General features: G+C 41.6%; 10 protein-coding genes across 10 annotated transcripts; 5 read left to right on the plus strand and 5 right to left on the minus strand. All coding sequences in view use genetic code 12, as the record gives it.

The window, feature by feature from the left end:
• The first annotated feature begins 336 nt into the window (after positions 1-336).
• On the plus strand, positions 337-1,265 carry PICST_77124 (60S acidic ribosomal protein P2). Its single transcript, XM_001383560.1, has 2 exons — positions 337-349; positions 839-1,265. Coding segments are annotated over exons 1-2 (330 nt in total). The 5' UTR covers positions 337-348; the 3' UTR covers positions 1,168-1,265.
• Positions 1,266-1,319: 54 nt separating this feature from the next.
• On the minus strand, positions 1,320-2,612 carry PICST_57312 (predicted protein; the record flags this gene model as incomplete). The annotated part of the gene is made up of 2 exons (XM_001383898.1): positions 1,320-2,179; positions 2,225-2,612. Coding segments are annotated over 2 exons (1,248 nt in total), but the record flags the coding sequence as incomplete, so codon positions are not given.
• Positions 2,613-3,028: 416 nt separating this feature from the next.
• Positions 3,029-4,751, minus strand: CYS3 (cystathionine gamma-lyase). Its single transcript, XM_001383899.1, has one exon. The coding sequence runs from the start codon at positions 4,636-4,638 to the stop codon at positions 3,442-3,444; it is 1,197 nt and encodes a 398-aa protein (XP_001383936.1). The 5' UTR covers positions 4,639-4,751; the 3' UTR covers positions 3,029-3,441.
• Positions 4,752-6,702: 1,951 nt separating this feature from the next.
• PICST_31059 (predicted protein) lies at positions 6,703-7,191 on the plus strand (the record flags this gene model as incomplete). The annotated part of the gene is made up of 1 exon (XM_001383561.1): positions 6,703-7,191. One exon carries the CDS (start codon positions 6,703-6,705, stop codon positions 7,189-7,191), a length of 489 nt encoding a protein of 162 aa, XP_001383598.1.
• Positions 7,192-7,432: 241 nt separating this feature from the next.
• Positions 7,433-8,059, minus strand: PICST_42981 (predicted protein; the record flags this gene model as incomplete). Its single annotated transcript, XM_001383900.1, has 1 exon — positions 7,433-8,059. One exon carries the CDS (start codon positions 8,057-8,059, stop codon positions 7,433-7,435), a length of 627 nt encoding a protein of 208 aa, XP_001383937.2.
• A 734-nt stretch (positions 8,060-8,793) lies between these two features.
• On the minus strand, positions 8,794-9,906 carry PICST_43296 (predicted protein; the record flags this gene model as incomplete). The annotated part of the gene is made up of 1 exon (XM_001383901.1): positions 8,794-9,906. The coding sequence occupies one exon, from the start codon at positions 9,904-9,906 to the stop codon at positions 8,794-8,796; it is 1,113 nt and encodes a 370-aa protein (XP_001383938.1).
• A 917-nt stretch (positions 9,907-10,823) lies between these two features.
• On the plus strand, positions 10,824-11,975 carry PICST_43041 (taurine catabolism dioxygenase; the record flags this gene model as incomplete). Its single annotated transcript, XM_001383562.1, has 1 exon — positions 10,824-11,975. One exon carries the CDS (start codon positions 10,824-10,826, stop codon positions 11,973-11,975), a length of 1,152 nt encoding a protein of 383 aa, XP_001383599.2.
• Positions 11,976-12,472: 497 nt separating this feature from the next.
• Positions 12,473-15,871, plus strand: FUN30 (helicase of the Snf2/Rad54 family; the record flags this gene model as incomplete). Its single annotated transcript, XM_001383563.1, has 2 exons — positions 12,473-12,932; positions 13,050-15,871. 2 exons carry the CDS (start codon positions 12,473-12,475, stop codon positions 15,869-15,871), a joined length of 3,282 nt encoding a protein of 1,093 aa, XP_001383600.2.
• A 310-nt stretch (positions 15,872-16,181) lies between these two features.
• PICST_82838 (predicted protein) lies at positions 16,182-17,063 on the plus strand. The gene has a single exon (XM_001383564.1). The coding sequence runs from the start codon at positions 16,195-16,197 to the stop codon at positions 16,957-16,959; it is 765 nt and encodes a 254-aa protein (XP_001383601.2). The 5' UTR covers positions 16,182-16,194; the 3' UTR covers positions 16,960-17,063.
• A 191-nt stretch (positions 17,064-17,254) lies between these two features.
• On the minus strand, positions 17,255-19,413 carry PICST_67423 (predicted protein; the record flags this gene model as incomplete). Its single annotated transcript, XM_001383902.1, has 1 exon — positions 17,255-19,413. The coding sequence occupies one exon, from the start codon at positions 19,411-19,413 to the stop codon at positions 17,371-17,373; it is 2,043 nt and encodes a 680-aa protein (XP_001383939.2).
• Positions 19,414-19,528: the final 115 nt, after the last annotated feature.

Raw genomic sequence — 19,528 nt, forward strand, 5'->3', positions numbered from 1 at the left:
GAAGACGGCTTAATTTGGAATTACCAAATTGATTTGTTTGCAACACACACAACTCTTTCCCTAATAGAGACAAGTTTATTATTACAAATCAATTAAGAGTTCAATGCTATTATACCAGCTAATTATGACTTGCTTTGGGGGTTCCAAGAGAGGTAACCATATTTGCAACTGATATGATTGTAATGTTCATCACGTGAAATTGAATATTGAAAGGGCACCAGCCCTACATTGAACATTATGTGCACTCCACCGAGAACTTTTTTTCATCAATACCCACTGAAGTGAAAAATGGCTAGTGACATTAACTACCAACTGGCTCCTCTACCCCTACACAGTAATTATACAAAAAGTACGTTGAAACGGGCCAAAACAGTGTGAAATGAACCAGAAACACACGAGATAATAGATACCAATGAATGTAAAAAAGAGACATTTCGAAATGGGTTCAAAGACAGCCTGAAAATTTATGATTAGTGGGAATCAGAATTGAATGTACTTAAAGATAGAGAATCGTGTCCAATAAATGTAGAGTTCAACTATTCACAGATAGCCTAGATCGTTAACGACGATTTTCAAGTCCATATTCATTTTGAAAAGATACAACTATTTCAGGTAGAGTGTCTACTCTATGAATGTTTTATGAATTTTAATCGAATATTGATACAGCACATCCATAAGGTCACAGCATAGAATCCTACGCTATCCGAATTTGCAAGATTTATTGGTATCATTGTAGAAGTCGTGAAGGATCTAGATAAGCTCAAGCATGATATCCCAGATTTGTCCTATTATCTATTATCTATCTTTTTAGATTACGAATGCCTACTAACATCTTTAGTGAAATACTTAGCTGCTTACTTATTGTTGGTTAACGCCGGTAACGCCACACCATCTGCCGCTGACATCAAGGCTGTCTTGTCTGCCGCCGATGTCGAAGTCGAAGAAGAAAAGGTTGAAAAGTTGATCGCTGAAGTTGAAGGCAAGACTGCTGAAGAATTGATCGCTGAAGGTAACGAAAAGTTGTCTTCTGTCCCAACCGGTGCTGCCGCTGGTGCTTCTGCTGGTGCCGCTTCCTCTGGTGCCGTTGCCGAAGAAGCTGCTGAAGAAGCCGCTGAAGAAGAAAAGGAAGAATCCGACGACGACATGGGTTTCGGTTTGTTCGATTAGAGAAACAATATGCTTCTTTTACGTCATTACATCCTCCTTAATATATATTAGTTTTACGTCCAACGTCAAATGATTGTATAATAATAGAATACTTCATTAATTTCTTCAGGTAGTTCAGCGTACCTAACTAAGTACTCTTTTTAGTCCTAAGTCTATAATTCATCGGCTATAGCCTTACGCAAGCCTAGAGGATTGCCAAAGACGACATGTCTAGCGTGGAGCATCTTTTCATCGTAGTCTTTTTCTTGTTGAGGGTAGTCTTCTCTCTTCTTGTAGCTCTTTCTGGTTTCGACCTCAGTTGCTAGCCACTTCAAGAAATCAGACGTAGGCTTCAATTCTTTATTGCGCTCATGGAGGGTTACCAAGTTGTCAAAATATGTTCTGAATTGAATTGGTGAAGTTATCTCGTTGCTGGACAAAGACTCTTGCAAAAAACGAGAGATTTGGAGATCAGCATTGTTGAACTCTTCTACGGCTCTTCTATCGAAATCATCACGAGACAAGAGATTCAAATCTTCTAGTATATTTACACAACGTTCACGAGAATCCGGGCCCAATTGCGGATACACTGATATCAAGTTGCTTATGCCGTGGTTTTTGTTATGAGAAAAGTACTCATAGGCAAAATGACTATTCTGAGCTAGACCCTGGATAATTCCCAAGATTCGTTTCTGGATAACATCTTTCTGAGTAGACAAGTTCGAGAACAAAGCGGCCACAAATGATCCATCCAGGTTGCGTAAGAGGTTCGTGACCGAATCGGGATTGTTACGCAAGGAGGCACCCATGATTCGGTAGACTTTCTCTGTAATTTCGTCGTCTTTGTGGGACTGGCCTATCTCAAGCAAACTGTCAAAAATGTCTCTGGAAGCTGTCAACTTTACACCAAACTCGATATCGTGACTCAAGTCGATCAATGTATCTAAAGCTTGTGAAAGACGGCTATTGTCACCCGAGAATGAAATGATTTCTGCTACTGCTGAATCAAAACTTGTCAAATCGTCATGGTTTACTTTGTGGGAACTGTGAATATTGTGATTGTGAATCTGGTCGTGACTCTGATCCTGATAAGGTTCCGCCTGTTTTTGGAGCTTCTGCTGTCTGAACTCGTTGATCTTTCTCTGGATCTCGTCCTGAGCCAAGTCTTCCGGAACGTCGTGCACTTCTTCTCCTGGCACTAGTACTATGCCAGAATCAGAATCACTATTTGCTTGTTCCGGTTCCATTAATTTAGCTTCTCTCTGTAGTGTGTCGATATTCAAACGAACATGTAATCCGGCGGGAATGTCCTGGCCCTCTCGGATGTTTTGCCACTCCGATGTAGGCACAAAGATCCGTGGGTAGCAATCGGTGGGATTTTGGGGAGAACAGATGAGGTCTGTTTCGGTGTCAACGATGGAAGCGGCTGCAGCGGCAATAAACAACAACCACTGTATCTTCATGAGGAAGTGAGATTGATAGAAGGATGAAAATCAGAAACAAAAGGCGATATGATAAGATAGAATTGCATGAAAAATGAAATTCGTGAAATCAAGTTGCAACCGCAGTTTGAGTCGAGAAGAAATCTCCACGTCACATCCTGCAGATAAAACGGATTGCTTCATTACAGAAGTATGTAGAAGTCTGTGGAAGCATTTGGAGGTATGAATTCGCCATCGAAGCTGGTGGTAAGGGAAAGTTTGCTGTTGGAGTTGTAGGCAGTTAACTTCAAGATTGCAATAAGCTTATTCAGGAGAATAAATTGTCTAAAGATTGCGAATTGAAGTAAGCAAAAAGAATCGAGTGAGCAGAGCACAGAAGAACAGAGAAATAGACTATTCCTGGTTTGAAAGGGTTTCTAGATTAATAGTGATTCCTTAGAAAGATACAACCATTATATTTATTGTATATATAGGCTAATGTCTCTCATAACGACTGCAATACAACATTGAACACCAGTTACCAAAACTCTTCCATATCCACCTACTGGACTTCCCTGCAGGAGTACTCAATTGGGAAAGGTTCCAGATTCCAAACACATCTGGAATAAATGGGATAAGGCTTTGTGACTAAAGCGAACGACTAATGGAAAACGACAAGATCCCCACAGTATCTTCAGAGGGGCTGTTCTATGGAAAGAAACTTTTCTTCCTGCATTTCTCGGCTCATCTACTCTAGCAGCTTCCCTTTCACATTTACGAATGGCTGCGAATGGCTGCGAAATTCTACAATACTGTTTAAATTCAAAATGCATGTTCATTTATATTGTACAAATTCGACACCCAACTCTATGAACTAGGCAGTGGCTACAGCCAAAGCCTGTTGGATGTCGGCCAACAAGTCGTCGGTTTCTTCAATACCGACAGAAAGTCTGATCAAGTCATCGTAGACACCGTTAGCTTCTCTTTCAGCCTTTGGAATGCCTCCGTGGGTCATAATGGCAGGAACCTCAATCAAGGACTCGATACCACCCAAAGACTCGGCCAAGGTGAACAACTTGGTGGACGAGGTGAATACGGCAGCAGCCTTGGCACCACCCTCGATTCTGAAAGAGATCATACCACCTCCCAAGCCGTCTCTGTGCTGGTGCAATACGACTTCGTGGTTCTTGTGAGACTTCAAGCCTGGGTAGTTGACCTTGACGACACCGGATGACTTCGACAAGAACTCGGCGATCTTCTGGGCAGAGGTAGCAGCCTGTCTGACTCTCAAGTGCAATGTCTTCAAACCTCTGTGGGCCAACCACGAGTCGAAAGGCGATGGAATCGAACCAATGGCGTTTTGCAAGAATCTGAACTTTTCGTGTAACTCATCGGAGTTGGTAGCCAAAACACCCATGACGACGTCAGAGTGACCATTGATGTACTTGGTTACAGAGTGGACAACAACATCAGCACCGTGAACCAATGGGTTCGAGATGTATGGCGACAAGAAGGTGTTATCGACAACAAGCAAGATCTTGTTGCCTGTCTTTTGCTCGTGAGCAGCCAAGATCTGGGAAATCTTGGAGATGTCAGTGACAGACAAAGTTGGGTTAGATGGAGTTTCCAACCAGACCAACTTAGTGTTGTCTCTGATAGATGCTTCCAAGTCAGCAGCCAAGTCGCCGACAAAGGTGGCCTCAACTCCGTGAGTGTTGGCGACCTTGGTGAAGTATCTGTGGGTACCACCGTAGACATCACCACCAGAGATGATGTGCGAGTTGATTGGCAATGATTGGATGATCAAGGCAGTGGCAGCCGAACCGGAACCAAGAGCAATGGCGTACTTGGCTCTTTCCAAGGCAGCGACAGCGATTTCGAAGTTGTCTCTGTTGGGGTTGGAGGATCTCGAGTATTCGTAGATACCCAAAGGCTTTGCTGGCTCAGACTGGGCAAAGGTGGTAGACAACGAGATGGGCTCGATGACGGCACCGGTAGTGGAATCGATAGGGGCACCGGAGTGGATAGCCTTGGTGCCGAAGCCGAATTGTGGAACAGATTCGATTGTCATTTTTGGTGCAGAAAAGGGGAGGAAAGATGAATGTGAATAGTGAATTCAGATTCGTCAGGAAAAGGTTGGACTTTTCAGAAATAAGAGGTTGGACTCAGGGAAAATAGAAGAAACAGAAGATGCTTGGAAAACAAAACTTTTTCAGTAAAACGATATGAGATCTCTATCCTGGAATTCTCAATTCTTATATAGTTGGCCCTCCTCATCTGATGGCATTCTTGGTATGCCATAGAGCCATTTGTCATAGTAGTTAAAACGACACACAAGTTGAAAAAAAATTCTGCAGCCTGCACACAGACTGTGGTCAACCTGCACTCGATTTGTCAGACGCCACAGTATGATGATGAGCCGTTTCTTTTTCCTGGACCTGGACGATAACTCCCGTGGCCGAAATGGGAAACTGAGTGCTATGTGCCGGAATCATGACAAAACTACGAACCACACTATGGTGCAATTGCACGTGAAAGTCACGTGACATACGCGCCTCTACAACCAGGATTTCTCAGCAACGACATTGCTTTGCTCGGCCTCGAGCCTCAGTGGAGATGAGATCGAGGATGAGGGATCGAGGAAGAGATTTGCATCATGTGACACTGTGCATGTGATGTGTACGGCAATCTCAGGAAAAATTATTTGCTCCACGACGCATGGTGCCCCACTATTAGCCCCACCACTTTTCGCAACTATATTCAGGGTATTACGGTACGAATGGAGCAAAGCTCTGAATCATTGTTCTTTGGGCGACATTTCTATGGAGTTAGGCAGTCTAGAATTTTCTCAGTGTATGAAGCGGCAACTCAATATCAAAAGAGTGGAATACAGAGTATAGGACAGTATGGATGCCATTCAATTAGCTTACTGGCTTTTATTGGTACTGATTTCATTAGAGGTTCTTGTTCTATGGAATTCTATGGTATTATAGGGTATTCTTACATAGTTCAAGCTATGTACGAGTCACTCCTGGATGTTACTTGAGTGGCTAGGAGAATTTGATAAGGTTCACACCTTGAATATCCCTGGGTATGTGGCCGTCTAGATGCCGAAAAATGTATTGTTCTGTGACGAATATCCAAGCTCTTAGCATCATGAGTCCACACGAAAATTTAAAACAATGAAATTTAAACAGGGGAGTAAATAATCACTGATAGATAGATACCAATGTGGAAATCGGGTTCTGATACGGTAACTGATCCAATTGTACCTGAAATTACCGTTCAATCAAAGTCTAAGTAGATTACTAACTATTCAATTCCATGGGTAATATCCAGTTAGCCGAATGTTCTGGCCATTGAATGAGTCAAAGATACTAGAAAATACCTCAAAACAATATGTTATTGGTTATATATAAATCCAATTTGTATTCCGAAAGAGGAAGGTGCCATGGATAAACTGCGCTATAATTCCATTGTCTATGCACATTAGCAGGTACCAACAATCCCCATAGTACAATGGCTCGGCTATGATAAAAACAGACCTTACCAGTTAGTTCTATCCAATGTCCTAATTGATGGAGCCTACAGTCTTCACATGAGCAAATGCAAACGGAGGGCAGCTTCTGCCACAGAATGGATAGCGGCACCACATGGGCAATGCATGATATTATCGTAAGTACCCAACACACCTATAATTGGCAAATGGAATCCAGGAACTATCCATAAAGAGTATAGGAATCTAATGAGACTCAATGAAGGGAGAGTTGGAGATGTTCAGCTATTTCTTTAGAAAATAATACAATATCAATCTCAGTACTAAGACCTCAAAATAACAACGTATCATTAACAACGTATCTTTTTTGGGACATTCCACTTCCAAGTAATTGCTTCTTGTCCCTGCAAATTCAAGCAGGTACACTGAATTCTTGCATGAATTGAAATTTCGGTCCAACTTCAAGTAACATTACCCCTTACCTTTCCATTGTTTAACGTACATAGCTGTATACTAGCACATGAGGCATCAGACCATGGAATAACCAAACCTCCAGTAGAAAGACATAAATAGAGATGACCTTTCCTCTGAATAAAGACAGACAATGGATAATATAGTACTATAGCATTGAAAATTAGAATGAGATTCTCTACCTTCACAATTTTGGTAGCCCTTGTTTTTGGTGTTGCTGCAACACCAATCAAGGTTGACAACGATGAAGTGCTCGCAGAACGTAACTTGAAGTATTTCAAATTTCCAAAGTTTAAACCATCTTCATATACTAACAAGAGTCATGTGGAAATTATTATCAACAAACGTGAAGCTCCTCTTAAACCACTAGCCACCAAGACTGATCCATCACATATCAACCTTCATTACCAACACTACCTAAATGAATTCGATGATCTTCAGCAAGCGGTGGTCTTTGCAAAGTCCGTGTCTAGCGACATCCGGATGGCCCTAGCCACCCCCACATACAATGCTAAGATGTTGTTACGCTCCATCTACCAGAATGTACCTGAACCAACAGAAAATTACTTCAATGAAATAATCGAAGACCAGAAGAACGCTCGTCCCATAGTGGACTCGCTCTTGGGTGGGATTATAGAACCTTTCTTGCAGCACTAGAATTTGTTCCTTTTTGTAGACAGAGACCGATATACGTGACATATACAAGTATGATCGTGAGTTATTATAGCAATAAATACACACAAGTTGATGTTCAAGAATACACTCTAGCTTTAAATATCAAGTCAAGATTCACCTCAATATCAATTCTACTTATTCAATGTGCAGTTGTCCAACTTTCTATTCTCATACCCTGTATACCTTTCTTACTTTCTGTTTCCGTGATGATCATTGCAAAACGCTAATTCTGAAGTGTATCCAAGAAGTTGGGATTGGTTGCTAGTTTCTGTTTAAATTTATCCCACCATGAGTCAAATGCTTTCATTGGAACCTTTCCCGCATTGTCAATGAAACTACCCAAGTAGTTATATGCGTGTCCTACGATTTTATTTGCCAAAGCAGCTGTTGATTCTGGTTGCTGCAGACTCTCAGGAAGATGTGGCACCAAAGCTGATGAAGTCTTCATTTTTTCCTGAGCTATAAGCTGTTCTGCTTGAGCAGTTGTTTCGATTGAGATTCCAATATTAATAGTAGTAGTGTCATTCACATCAGCAGTAGAATCTTCGATATTCATATCCATATCATCATTTTGGATCAGTTTCTGAGCTTTTGCATTTGTATTATTAAGTCTATATATAGCCAGTGGCTTTGCTGGGTTTAATCCTCCGAGTAGTTTATACTCCTGTGAGTCGGGCAACTGAAAATAAACCAATGCCGTGTAGTTTACATCTGTGAATGCTGAGTTGGGCAATAGAAAGATGGCTATAAACGAGAGCCCTGAGGCCTGTGGGATGCTAATTACGTATTTGTTGGCTTCGACCTGGTTTGCCAATTGAATGGGTCTTCCTGAACACACGGCTCCGAACATAGTGACAGTATCTGAGCTCCAATGGGTTCTGCTGGTGGTAGAAATCGAGATTGTGTAGAAAAGAGAGTATCTCCAAACCGATTTAGACTTCATATACCTTCCCCATAGTTAATTGCAAGATGAGTGTTACCCGGCCGCTGAATCTGACCTCTGCATTTTTTCAGTGAAAATTTCACGAAATATTATGTTAAACATACGTTGTTCTTCTTCATGATTAGCCAGTAGATTCTGGATTACGATTCTACAATCATATCTACTAGATCTAGTGTAGATTTTAGGAATATTGGAGACCCATTTCATGGGCCCTTCTGAGATTTTCCAAGTTTTTCACTTTTCAGTCCATGATTCAATCTCCATTCTTAAGATTTATTATTACTCATTGTAATATTAATCTACAACAGCTAGTGGATTCTCTAAGATAATCAACGCACCAGTCATCAATTCCTTGTACAAAGGTTTGTGCATAGAGTCGATGTCTGGCACGTTGCCAAACCATTTTGGATGGTCAAAGAAGATAGTCAATAAACGCTGGAGACAAGCTTTCTACACGTATTCTTTTTGTGTTTGCGTCTAGAATCCGTCTTTTCTCGAGTCCATGTCTTGATTATCGATACAACCGTCCTAGAGCAGCTACGTCGAACATATTTTCCATCTTTGAGCATATCTGAAGTCCTTCATTTTCGTGCAATAGATGAATATGGGAAAGATACTTCGTGACATTTCTCTATAAATATCTATGTCTCTGTAGTACAACCAACTGTCTCCACCACGAGCCAGCTCGTAGCACATCCTCCCCAGATGGACCTGATTCTCGCTGTATTGTTGTACACAACATTCAAGTAGTCAAATGTCACATCTTCTGCCTCTTGCTTTTTCTGAACTCCACAATTGCCATGCTCTCCCCATCCCCACGAGTAGACCTTATTGTCATTGCCTAGTATGAGACCATGTTCACTTCCTACGGTGAATGCTTCGATAGAAATATCTGAATTCACAGGATACAATTGGCCATGGCTATTGTTTCCATAAGAACGTACTACGAGTTGGCCACTTTCTGAGGCTTTAACTAGCAAATGCACAGATGACCACATGGTTCTTATCTGAACAAGAATTTCAGTCCCTGAATCCAAGGGAGTTTCTACCTGTAGTTTTCCAAACGTTTGTATACTATTTTTGCTTCCTATAGCTGTGAACTCTCTTCCAACATCGAAATATGAAGCATCTTTCGCTATTTCTCCGAATTCTAATCTTCTTGGTTTCCATATAACACCCTCAGGTTTCCCATTGACTACTTCTGTAGTTCCTAGTTGACCTTTTCTGGAATTTCCCCAGCCGATCCAACTATTCTCCAACTTGATCACTGTATGATTGAGCGACGATTTGACCTCTACCTTCGCAAGGTCTTCATCGGTAGGAATAGAAAACGATAATTTCGTTAGCTTTGAGCGCCGTAAAGCCTTTCCTAAGCCCAATTCGCCCTTATTTCCCAATCCGCAGACGAATATCTCTCCTTTTCTGTTGATCAAAGTGGAGTTCTCCCAACCACATGCGATATTGACCCAGTCCGAACCATCAATCTTGGTGAAAAAAGGAATACTATCAGACGGATCATGTCCACACTGTCCGTACACATTCTCTCCACAACTGTAGACATCCCCGTTTTGCAATAGCACTAAAGTATGGTTTCCTCCACAGGAAATTTTGCTTGGTTTTATGGGTAGTATTGAAGTTTGAACTCCGTCAAGAACGAATACACACTCGACCAATGTATTCTGGTCCGTGTCATTGCCTGTGCCTAGTTGGTAACTCCCATTGGATCCACAAGCTAGAAGCTTATATTTGGCCATTAGTATACTGAGCCATTAGTTTGGGTGCAAAAAAGTGTCGGATCTGAAATGTCAACGCATACAAGCAGACAGTAAACTCAGACATCTGGGTATAGACCCTACTGTGGAATTTTGGCACGCGACACGCGACATTTTCCTGGTTAAGGAGGCGCCGGAAAAACGGTAGCTTACATATTATTGCAAAAAGAACTGGAAACTCATAGCGTGCCGACTATGTTTGGTCATTTCTATTTCCAAGCAGGATTATTAATGAATGGCCACGAACTTGATGTCTCGAGACGACAATAACGCCAGGCTCCGTGACCGTCCACAATGTGAACTCCTATTATAGCATCGACATTTTAGCCAGAAAAGGAAAATTGCTGTCATCAGATTGTCAGTTTTTGTCCCGTCTTTTCTAAAGACTCGCGACCTGCTAGTCCCGTCTAACTTTAGATTCTTCCACAATGGTCTATCTTATCCGACTCGCAAATGGAGCCAGTTATCGTCTGGCATCTATATTCAAACTGTGGCGTCCGTGCCGAACCGAGCTATATGCCGGCGTGCTGCAACTTCTCTATTAAGATACTGTGGCTGCGAAACTTGATTGCACCATTATCGTCTGGAGAATAGCAATGGGGATAGGCGGCTGTTAACAGCGGCCAGGCTGGGGAAACTTTAGCAGAGATCTTATATATATCAATATCGGCCCATAAGTGGTACGACTCGGGTCGACCAGATCTTGCTCTAACTTCGTACTTATAAATTGCACATTTTCCGCGTCTTCAATTATTGATTTAGATCAGCTTTACAGACCTCCGGTTCTCAAAACTTGAACTCATATTCCAGAACTGTTCATTGATAGTTCAGTCTAATAGTTCATTGCAATATTTCTTCTTGCCTCCACTTGTCTATTCACGAATAGCTCTACATTCATAATGGCTCCCGTTGCTGCTGCTACTAGATACGACCCCTCGCAGTTCAACCCTGAACATAATGCCACAACGGAATCTGGGTCTTATACCATCAGCAAGGACAATAGGGCTATTGCCAAATTCCCTGATTTTGTTCCAACCTGGAACCCCAACCAGAAGTTCCCACCTTTGAAGTTCTTCAAACATACCGACAAAGGAACATTGGCTGATCCAGAATTAAGGAACTTGTTCCCAGCCAATGGTACCCATAAAGTCAAGAAGGTTACTCCCAAGCTTGGCTCCGAAGTCCATGGAATTCAGTTGTCTCAACTTGATGATAAGGGCAAAAACGACTTGGCTCTCTTTTTAGCCCAGAGAGGTGTTGCTATTTTCAGAGACCAAGACTTCAGCAGTTATGGTCCTGAATTTGCTGTAGAATACGGCAAGTACTTTGGTCCATTGCATGTTCATCCTACCTCGGGGTCTCCAGAAGGGTTTCCTCAGTTGCATATTACGTTCAGAGGCGCCTCTCAGAATGAATTGGACAGTGCCTTCGAGACTAGAACGAACAACATTGGCTGGCATTCTGACGTTTCATACGAGCTCAACCCTCCTCAAATAACATTTTTCAGCGTTCTTGAGGGACCTGAATCTGGGGGTGATACCATTTTCGCCGACACTCAAGAAGCGTATAAGAGATTGAGCCCAACCATGCAAAAGATGTTGGAAGGTTTACACGTTTTGCATACTTCTGAAGATCAAGCCCATATCAACCAGGCTGCAGGTGGAATCTGTAGAAGAGCTCCTGTTTCTAACATACACCCTCTTGTAAGACAACACCCGGTGACAAAAGAAAAATTCTTGTTTTTGAATAGGGAGTTCGGTAGAAGAATTGTAGAGTTGAAAGAGGAAGAATCAGAGAATTTGCTTGAATTCTTGTTCAACCATGTTGAGCTGGCTCACGACTTGCAACTCAGAGCCAACTGGGAACCTAACACGGTGGTTTTATGGGACAACAGAAGAACTGTCCACTCAGCCATTATCGATTGGGATACTCCAGTGTTAAGACACGCATTTAGAATCAGTCCCCAAGGAGAAAGGCCCGTGGAAGACTTGAAGGATTTGAATAATGAGAGTTATTTAAAAGAAAAGTACTCCGTTATTAAGAGAGGTTAAAAGTATTGTTATTTTAATGTTAATGTTAGTCCATGTTGTAATTGTAGTTGTGCAGTAAGTAAGATAATGATACCCAATTGGGGTATTTATCAGAGCAAGTTAGAGTTCACAAACGGAAGTATATGTATGTGAAGTTTACAAAAAGTACATAAACAAATTGATTTGAAAAGTCGTCAAGTTTCTAAAATGAATTGTAAGTTCAATATAGTTAAGATCTCTCAGTATTTTCAAAGGTTTTCCTCCCTTCATTTAGATTTTTAGGGAAGTCAAACGATTGCAAAATCCAGAGGTTAGTTCCGGAGCCACAGACACGAACTTAGCCGTGCGTGCAGGCGAGGAAAAGACGCGACTCAAAGTGCGCTCCATAGTTAAGCAGAGTGAAAAAGTTGTTCCGATCTGATGAGAAGACCCGATTTCATTCACTACATTCAGCACAGAAGATTTCAGAAAGGCAGAAGTTAGCTTGTTGAAAAATCGTCTGCTTCATTAATAGTCACATGAGCTGGTACAAGAAAGATCGGCCTGGAATCAGGCCCGAGACCGAGAAAACTCCCAAAAAGGAAAATTATGTCCAAGTTCCACTGTCTTCGCCGATTCAGATCAAGTCGTCACCACAACAGCCTTCACTTCTACCACCATCTCTTAATAGCAAATATCTGTTAAGCGAAAAAGAACGCCAGCTAGAAACTAAGAGACAGGCTATCAGACAGCACAAAGATTTTTCTGTCGTTCGCAAACGTTTCTACTATCTCAAAGAGAGTGATATTTTCAAAGGCTTTGTCAAGGGCAAGGGAAATCTCCGTGAAATCACCCAATGGCTTACTGACAATTACAACAAAGCCGAAATCCTAGGAAAGGAAGAAGAGGAACGTAGACGGCAGCGCGATGAAGCGGAAAGAGTGAAACAGAAACAGTTAGAAGACCGTATGAAGCATGAATATGAGAAACGCGAAGAGCGTATTAGACTCCAGCAACAAATGAAAACCGACACCGATAGCCGCGTAGTTGATTTACAAGACGGCACACACAAAAACAGCTTCAGAGATTCAAATGGAAATGTTCGTAGTGTCAAAGTTGGAATCTCAGATGATGATGACGACGTCGAAGAAGTTGATGATGTAGACGACGAAGACGAAGACGATGACGAAGATTCTTTGCCCATAAAAATGCGTGGAAGAGTCGGAATAAAGCGGGAGGACCGATCTCCTACAAAGGATGCGATTCGTCACACATTCAGCTCCCAGGAACACAGCACCAAAGTTGTCAGCAGTAAACCCAGGGTTTCCATCTTGGATAAATACAAGTTCAAGTCCAAGAGCCAGCCTACACTCGACCACTTCAGAGGAGCCCTGGATCTCCAGCCCAAGAGACGTAAACTTGTCAGAGCCTCAGCTTTGGAAGACGATTCTGCCTCTTCTTCAGCCACAGGCTCACCAATGTCTGCTCCAAACTCGCTAGCTGCGTCGTTTGCCTATCAGTCAGACAGCGTACCCAAAATGAAAAAGACAATACTAGCAGACAATGACGATGATTTGAGCGATATGATTGTAGCAGACGATGACTTGGAGCGTTTAGAAGAAAAGATCAAACAGAACATCAAAGCCAAGCGAGCTCAGAAGAACGAAATCGTCACTGTCAGTGACGACGAACTTGAAGAAGATGATATCAGTGACGACATGTCAGAAGAAGACGACGAAAACAACTACCAAACTGGTATTACTTCTATTGATAACCAGATCTTGGAGTTCTTGAATGATGCACCTGTGGACGATTTGATTGAAATCTGTACTCTCGAGCCGGAAGTTGCAAAGTTCGTCATCCTGCAAAGACCATTCAACACGATATACGATGTTTCTGAAAATAATTTTGAACCAGAAGACGAAGCTAAGGCTAAGAACAGCAGCAGAAGAAGAAAGACTCTAGGCTTGAGAATCATAGAAAGCACCGAGTTTTCCTTAAAGGGCTACAAGGCTGTAGATTCGCTCATCAAAACCTGTTCCAAGTACGGTACTTCAATCTCTAACCAAATTAATACTTGGGGTGTTACTACTACCGGACAGGGTGAGTTATCTGTTACTGATATAGACCCTGCTGATGATGAGGTGAAGGAAATTATAGATTTAGACGAAGAGAACGATGACGACGAAGAAGAGGTAGTTGTGACCCATTACAAGAAGAAGGGATTGAGATACATCAAGCACAAGCCAGCATTGTTGGCCGACGAAATTACGTTGAACAATTACCAACAAGTGGGCATCAATTGGCTCAATTTATTATACCAAAACAGGTTGTCTTGTATATTGGCAGATGAGATGGGTTTGGGTAAAACATGCCAGGTTATTGCCTTTATGGCTCATTTAAAGCAGACCGAAGAAAAGAAGGGTCCTCATTTGGTTGTCGTTCCAGCTTCTACGCTTGAGAACTGGTTAAGAGAATTCAATAAGTTCTGTCCCGACTTGAAGGTACAAGCTTACTATGGTACAGTCAAGGAACGTGAAGATTTAAGATACGAACTTAGAGAAATCGACTTTGACGTCTTGGTGACTACATATACGTTAGCAGCCGGTTCTCCGTTGGATTTCAAATTCTTGAGGAGTCAGAATTTCAACATCATTGTATACGATGAAGGTCACTTCTTGAAGAATTCAGGAACTGAAAGGTACAACAGATTGATGAAATTGCAAGCCAAGTTCAGATTGTTATTGACTGGTACACCCTTGCAGAATAACTTGAAGGAGTTGGTCTCCTTGTTGTCTTTCATGTTGCCAAAATTGTTCAACGAAAAGAAAGAAGACTTACAAGGTTTGTTCAACCAGAAGATGGGTAAAGTTACTTCGTCATCAAAGTCAGACAACTACAATCCCTTACTCTCGATTCAAGCCATCAGAAAGGCAAAGACAATGATGACTCCGTTTGTCTTAAGACGTAGAAAGGACCAGGTTCTTCAACACTTGCCAGCCAAGTGCCATGAGATAGTGAAGTGTGACTTGTCCAAGGACCAAAGAAGTATTTACGATGAACTTTACAATAAAGCTAAGTCCACCAGATCAGAAAGGGAGAGAAGAAAACTTCTTAGTTCCAAGGAGCAGGTAGAATTAAACAAGAAGCAACCGATTGAGTCTTCTTCCAACGTATTGATGGCATTAAGAAAGGCTTCTTTGCATCCTCTTTTGTTCAGAATCCAGTATACTGACGAGAAACTAGCCAAAATGGCCAAGGCTATCATGAATGAGCCAGAATACGTGGAAGCCAATCAAACATATATCTTCGAGGATATGCAAGTCATGTCAGACTATGAACTCAACAATCTTTGTGCTAAATTCCCTAAGACTATGTCCCCCTATAAATTGAACGAAGACGCCTTTCTCAATAGTGGAAAAGTATTGGAATTGCAAAAGACATTGAAGCTAATCATCGAGGGCCGGCAAGAAAAGGTCTTAATTTTCTCTTTATTCACCCAGGTGTTGGACATATTGGAAAGAGTCTTGACTCAGTTCAAATACAAGTTCGTTAGATTGGACGGAGCCACTTCTGTCGAATCAAGACAGGATATTATTGACGAATTCTATGACGATGAAACAATTCCAATTTTCCTTTTATCTACCAAGGCCGGTGGATTTGGGATTAACTTGATCGCCGCCAACAATGTCATTATTTTCGATCAGTCATTCAACCCTCACGATGACAAGCAAGCCGAGGATCGTTGCCATAGAGTGGGCCAAAAGAAGGAGGTCACAGTGTACAAGCTCATTGTCAACGATACAGTCGAGGAAAATATGTTGAAGTTGGCCGAGAACAAGTTGCAGCTTGACCAAACCATTAGTGCCGAAGGGGCCGAAGAGGCTAAGTTCGAGGAGAAGGCAGCCTCTTTGTTTGAAAAGTTGCTCTTTGAATAGGGAGGCCTTTTTACAGAAACAGTAGCAGAAGAAACCAACAGATTATGGTATTTATAAATTACTTAATGTAATATGCATAAATAATGGTAGTCACTAGGATGATATATTTCGTAGATCCACATATATATATAAATAGAATAGTATACTATCGTACAAGGCATTTGGAGAAGGTGTCTATACAATTTTGGCTCGAAGTGTTGCAGCCATTCAGGGCACATTCCGTCACGTGCACGGTTCCGGATTTTTCCTCATCAACATCCAGGACCTGGCTTTATAATCCCGAGACATCTTCTCTTCAGCAAAGTTCATTCTAGAAACCAACCATGTTTGCAGTTAGAAAATCTTTGGTAGGCAGAGTATTCAGCAGACCCACTGTGGCTACACAAAGGTTGGGTTTGTTTTTGAATTCTGCCCGAAACTTGTTTATTCAGACTGTAGAAACTCCCAATGAACTGGCTTTGAAGTTCTTACCTTCGATTAAACTCTTGGAAGAAAACGAGACGATCGAGTTTCTTAGTGGGCGTGAAGCGGCCAGATCACCTCTAGCTGTGAAGCTCTTCAGTATTGACGGCATCAAGTCGATCATGTTCGGCTCTAACTTCATAACTATCGAAAAGAACAGTAACGATTTGCACTGGTCACTTTTGAAACCAGAGATCTTCTCCATTTTGACAGAGTATTTAACTAATGGAACACCGATTCTTATAGATGGCGAGTCACTTTCTAAAGACATGGAAATCAACGATGACGATGACGAAGTAGTATCAATTATCAAGGAGTTGATTTTCACCAGAATTAGACCAGCCATCCAGGACGATGGAGGTGATATTGAGTTTGTCAGCTTCCGAGAAGAAGACGGTACGGTATTCTTGAGATTGAAAGGAGCCTGTAGATCGTGCGATTCCAGTTCAGTAACCTTGAAAAACGGAATCGAGTCCATGTTGAAGTACTATATTGAAGAAGTTAAAGCCGTAGAGCAAGTAGATGAAGAAGACCCAGAAGTAGTAGTAGCTGGTTCTCCAGAGGAGGTCAAGTTCGAGGCTGCAGCCATCACACCAAGAGCCAGAGATGAGCCTCCTAATTTGTAAATAGCATATACATTTATAGAGGGACCAGGACGGCTCCTTCCGGACATAGGACAGGAAAACGTATGAAAGGAACAAAAGGAAAAAATACATTGAATTTTGTAATCAAGTGTTCATTTTGAAGTAGATTCTTATTTGATAATATTCATTGAAATACCACCATGATGTTGAATTTTGTAGAGTAGTATTCCCTTATTCTTTTAATACTTTTCTTCGTAATCAGTTCATTCTTCAGTAACTTCTGCCTCTATGCCTATATTCTACATCCTGTTGCAACCATAATGGGTGCGAAAATTTTAAAAAAACTCAACAAAATTTGCTCTATTAACACATTTAATATATACAAGAAGTGTCATTCAATCGTCTAGAATAAAGAAAAGAGTGTAAGCTAGTAGCGGCGCTGAAGAATCGATCTCAGTGATTTTTTCCGTCGTACGAGTCCTCGTAGCGGTATCCCTGGTACGTCCGATGCTCATATGAATAGTAGCTTTCTCCTGAGTGTTCGTTAGAACGAGACCGTTCCTTTCTACGATTACTGTTGCTATTAATGTTGCCGCTAGGATATGAAGAATAAGCACTGTGCGGATACAGTGCTGCAACCTGAGGTGCATAATAGTAGGGGTTGTAGTACGGAACCTGAGGAACCATCACGTATGGAGCATAGACTGGAACTACATGTTTATGACTCCCACGTCCCTCAGGAGGAATAGGGATGGATTGGGGAATAGAAATATTATGCAATGAGATAGGACTATGACTGGGCATTATTGGAATTTGTGCAGGGTAACTTGGTGATTTTCCATGGGATTTCTGGATGGCAAATGAAGACAGAATCAAAATAGGATGTGATGTGCCATTCATATTCACTAATTTATTGTTGGTCAATAAGATAGCCCTAGTCGCCATTTGAAACGATTCATAGAAGACAAACCCAATCCTGCCACTCTTACAGGATTTACCTTCATTATCAATCGAGTAATATTCTGGCTTGATAATTTTGGCAGACTTGATCTTTCCAAATTGTTCCCAGAATAGTTCCCAAAGGGTGTCATCATTGTTAAATACCACAGGAAGGTTATTAACATATATGTTAGTCTCCTGGAAATTGTTCTGCTTGGTGTATTGATTGATAATTAATACTGGATTAGGATAACTGATGGCAACATTATTTTCTGCACTCCATGATAAATAGAAGTTGTTTGCGTTGTTGTACAAATAATGGTTATGTTTATGTTGTGCTATGGTGACCTTAACAGCGTTAGTATCCAGCTGTCCGTTATCTTCAGGCCTATCGTCGGACGACAATAACGGTTTTAATGCTGCTGTATCGAGTTCATTAAATTCGTCCCAGGTCAAATTGTTAAGATAGTAAAGAATACGTAAAGTATTTTCCATTAAGTTCTGAGACGACTTAAATTGAACGTAACCATAATCCAAGCACTTTAAGGGCGTGGGAGAATTTTCTTGCAACTCTACCGGCTGATGACTTCTAGAACTCGTGCCCACTATTGGAAAATAGATAGACTCGATGTCATTGCCGAATTCCTTGAATTTTCCTACGAATTGATAAAAGTCCAAGCTGGTCAAGTCTTTGGGAAAAAAAGCCTGTAAGTTTTCAATAGTAATGGTATCGAAATTTTCAGCCAGTTTATGGTCGCCAGACGTAGTGTAGATGGCACTAGTAGAAGTTGGCGATGATGAAGCAAGTGGAGCACCGTTGGAAGGAGGTGCGGTGTACCGTTCTCTCTTATTCAAATATCTATTGAAGAACAAAGGAATAGTAGAATTTGTATTGAATGCATTGGGGGTAGACTTGTGCAACTTTTCTATCAAGACGTCAACATCGAGATAATTGTCAAATTTAACTATGGCGAAAGCACTGCTAGAATTTTCGTTGCGGAACAATTTCACTTCCTTCAAGCTCTTGAAATAACTTTCCTTTTGTAAGAAGTCGAACAAAGAATCGGGGGAATATTCCTCGTGCGTAATGGTTACTGTTGAGTCTACGGCATTATCAAATACCAATTCGCTCGACAAATTCTTGATGAACAAGATACCCGGGTGAGAGATGAATTTTGAGTAGTCAAAGGAAAAGTCGTAGTTCAATTCGTGCAATCTATAAACTAAGGCGTCGACAGCAGACCGCTTACAGTTCAATAATGAGACTTGTACATGCTTGGTAGGGTTGCTACGTACGGTGTGAGTCAAGTTTCCCACTTCCTCGATTGTTTCCACCAATTGGGCGAAATTGTCATCATTATGGGCCACCGTTATTATGAGTGGGAAATTGCAAAAGTTGATGTTAGTATTGGCGGAGTTGAACAAGCATTCGTTAAGAGCTCCGATCAACCCACCATGAGCGGCGTTTGTTGACATTCTCGATAAGGTAGTAGGTGAGGGTGACAGGAACGAGGAGGCTGGACTGGAAATAGTGGAGGCAGAAGGGGAAACACTCATAATTTTCAAAGGAAACAAATAGCCGCCGTGGAAAGTAGTTGTAATTTGTTCCAACTATTATTTTGCTAGCAACGAATTATTGCAAATTCAAACACCGTGAAAAATCGAGACGACC

This window comes from Scheffersomyces stipitis, chromosome 3 (genome assembly GCF_000209165.1).
Source record: "Scheffersomyces stipitis CBS 6054 chromosome 3, complete sequence".
Taxonomy (NCBI): Eukaryota; Fungi; Ascomycota; class Pichiomycetes; order Serinales; family Debaryomycetaceae; genus Scheffersomyces; species Scheffersomyces stipitis.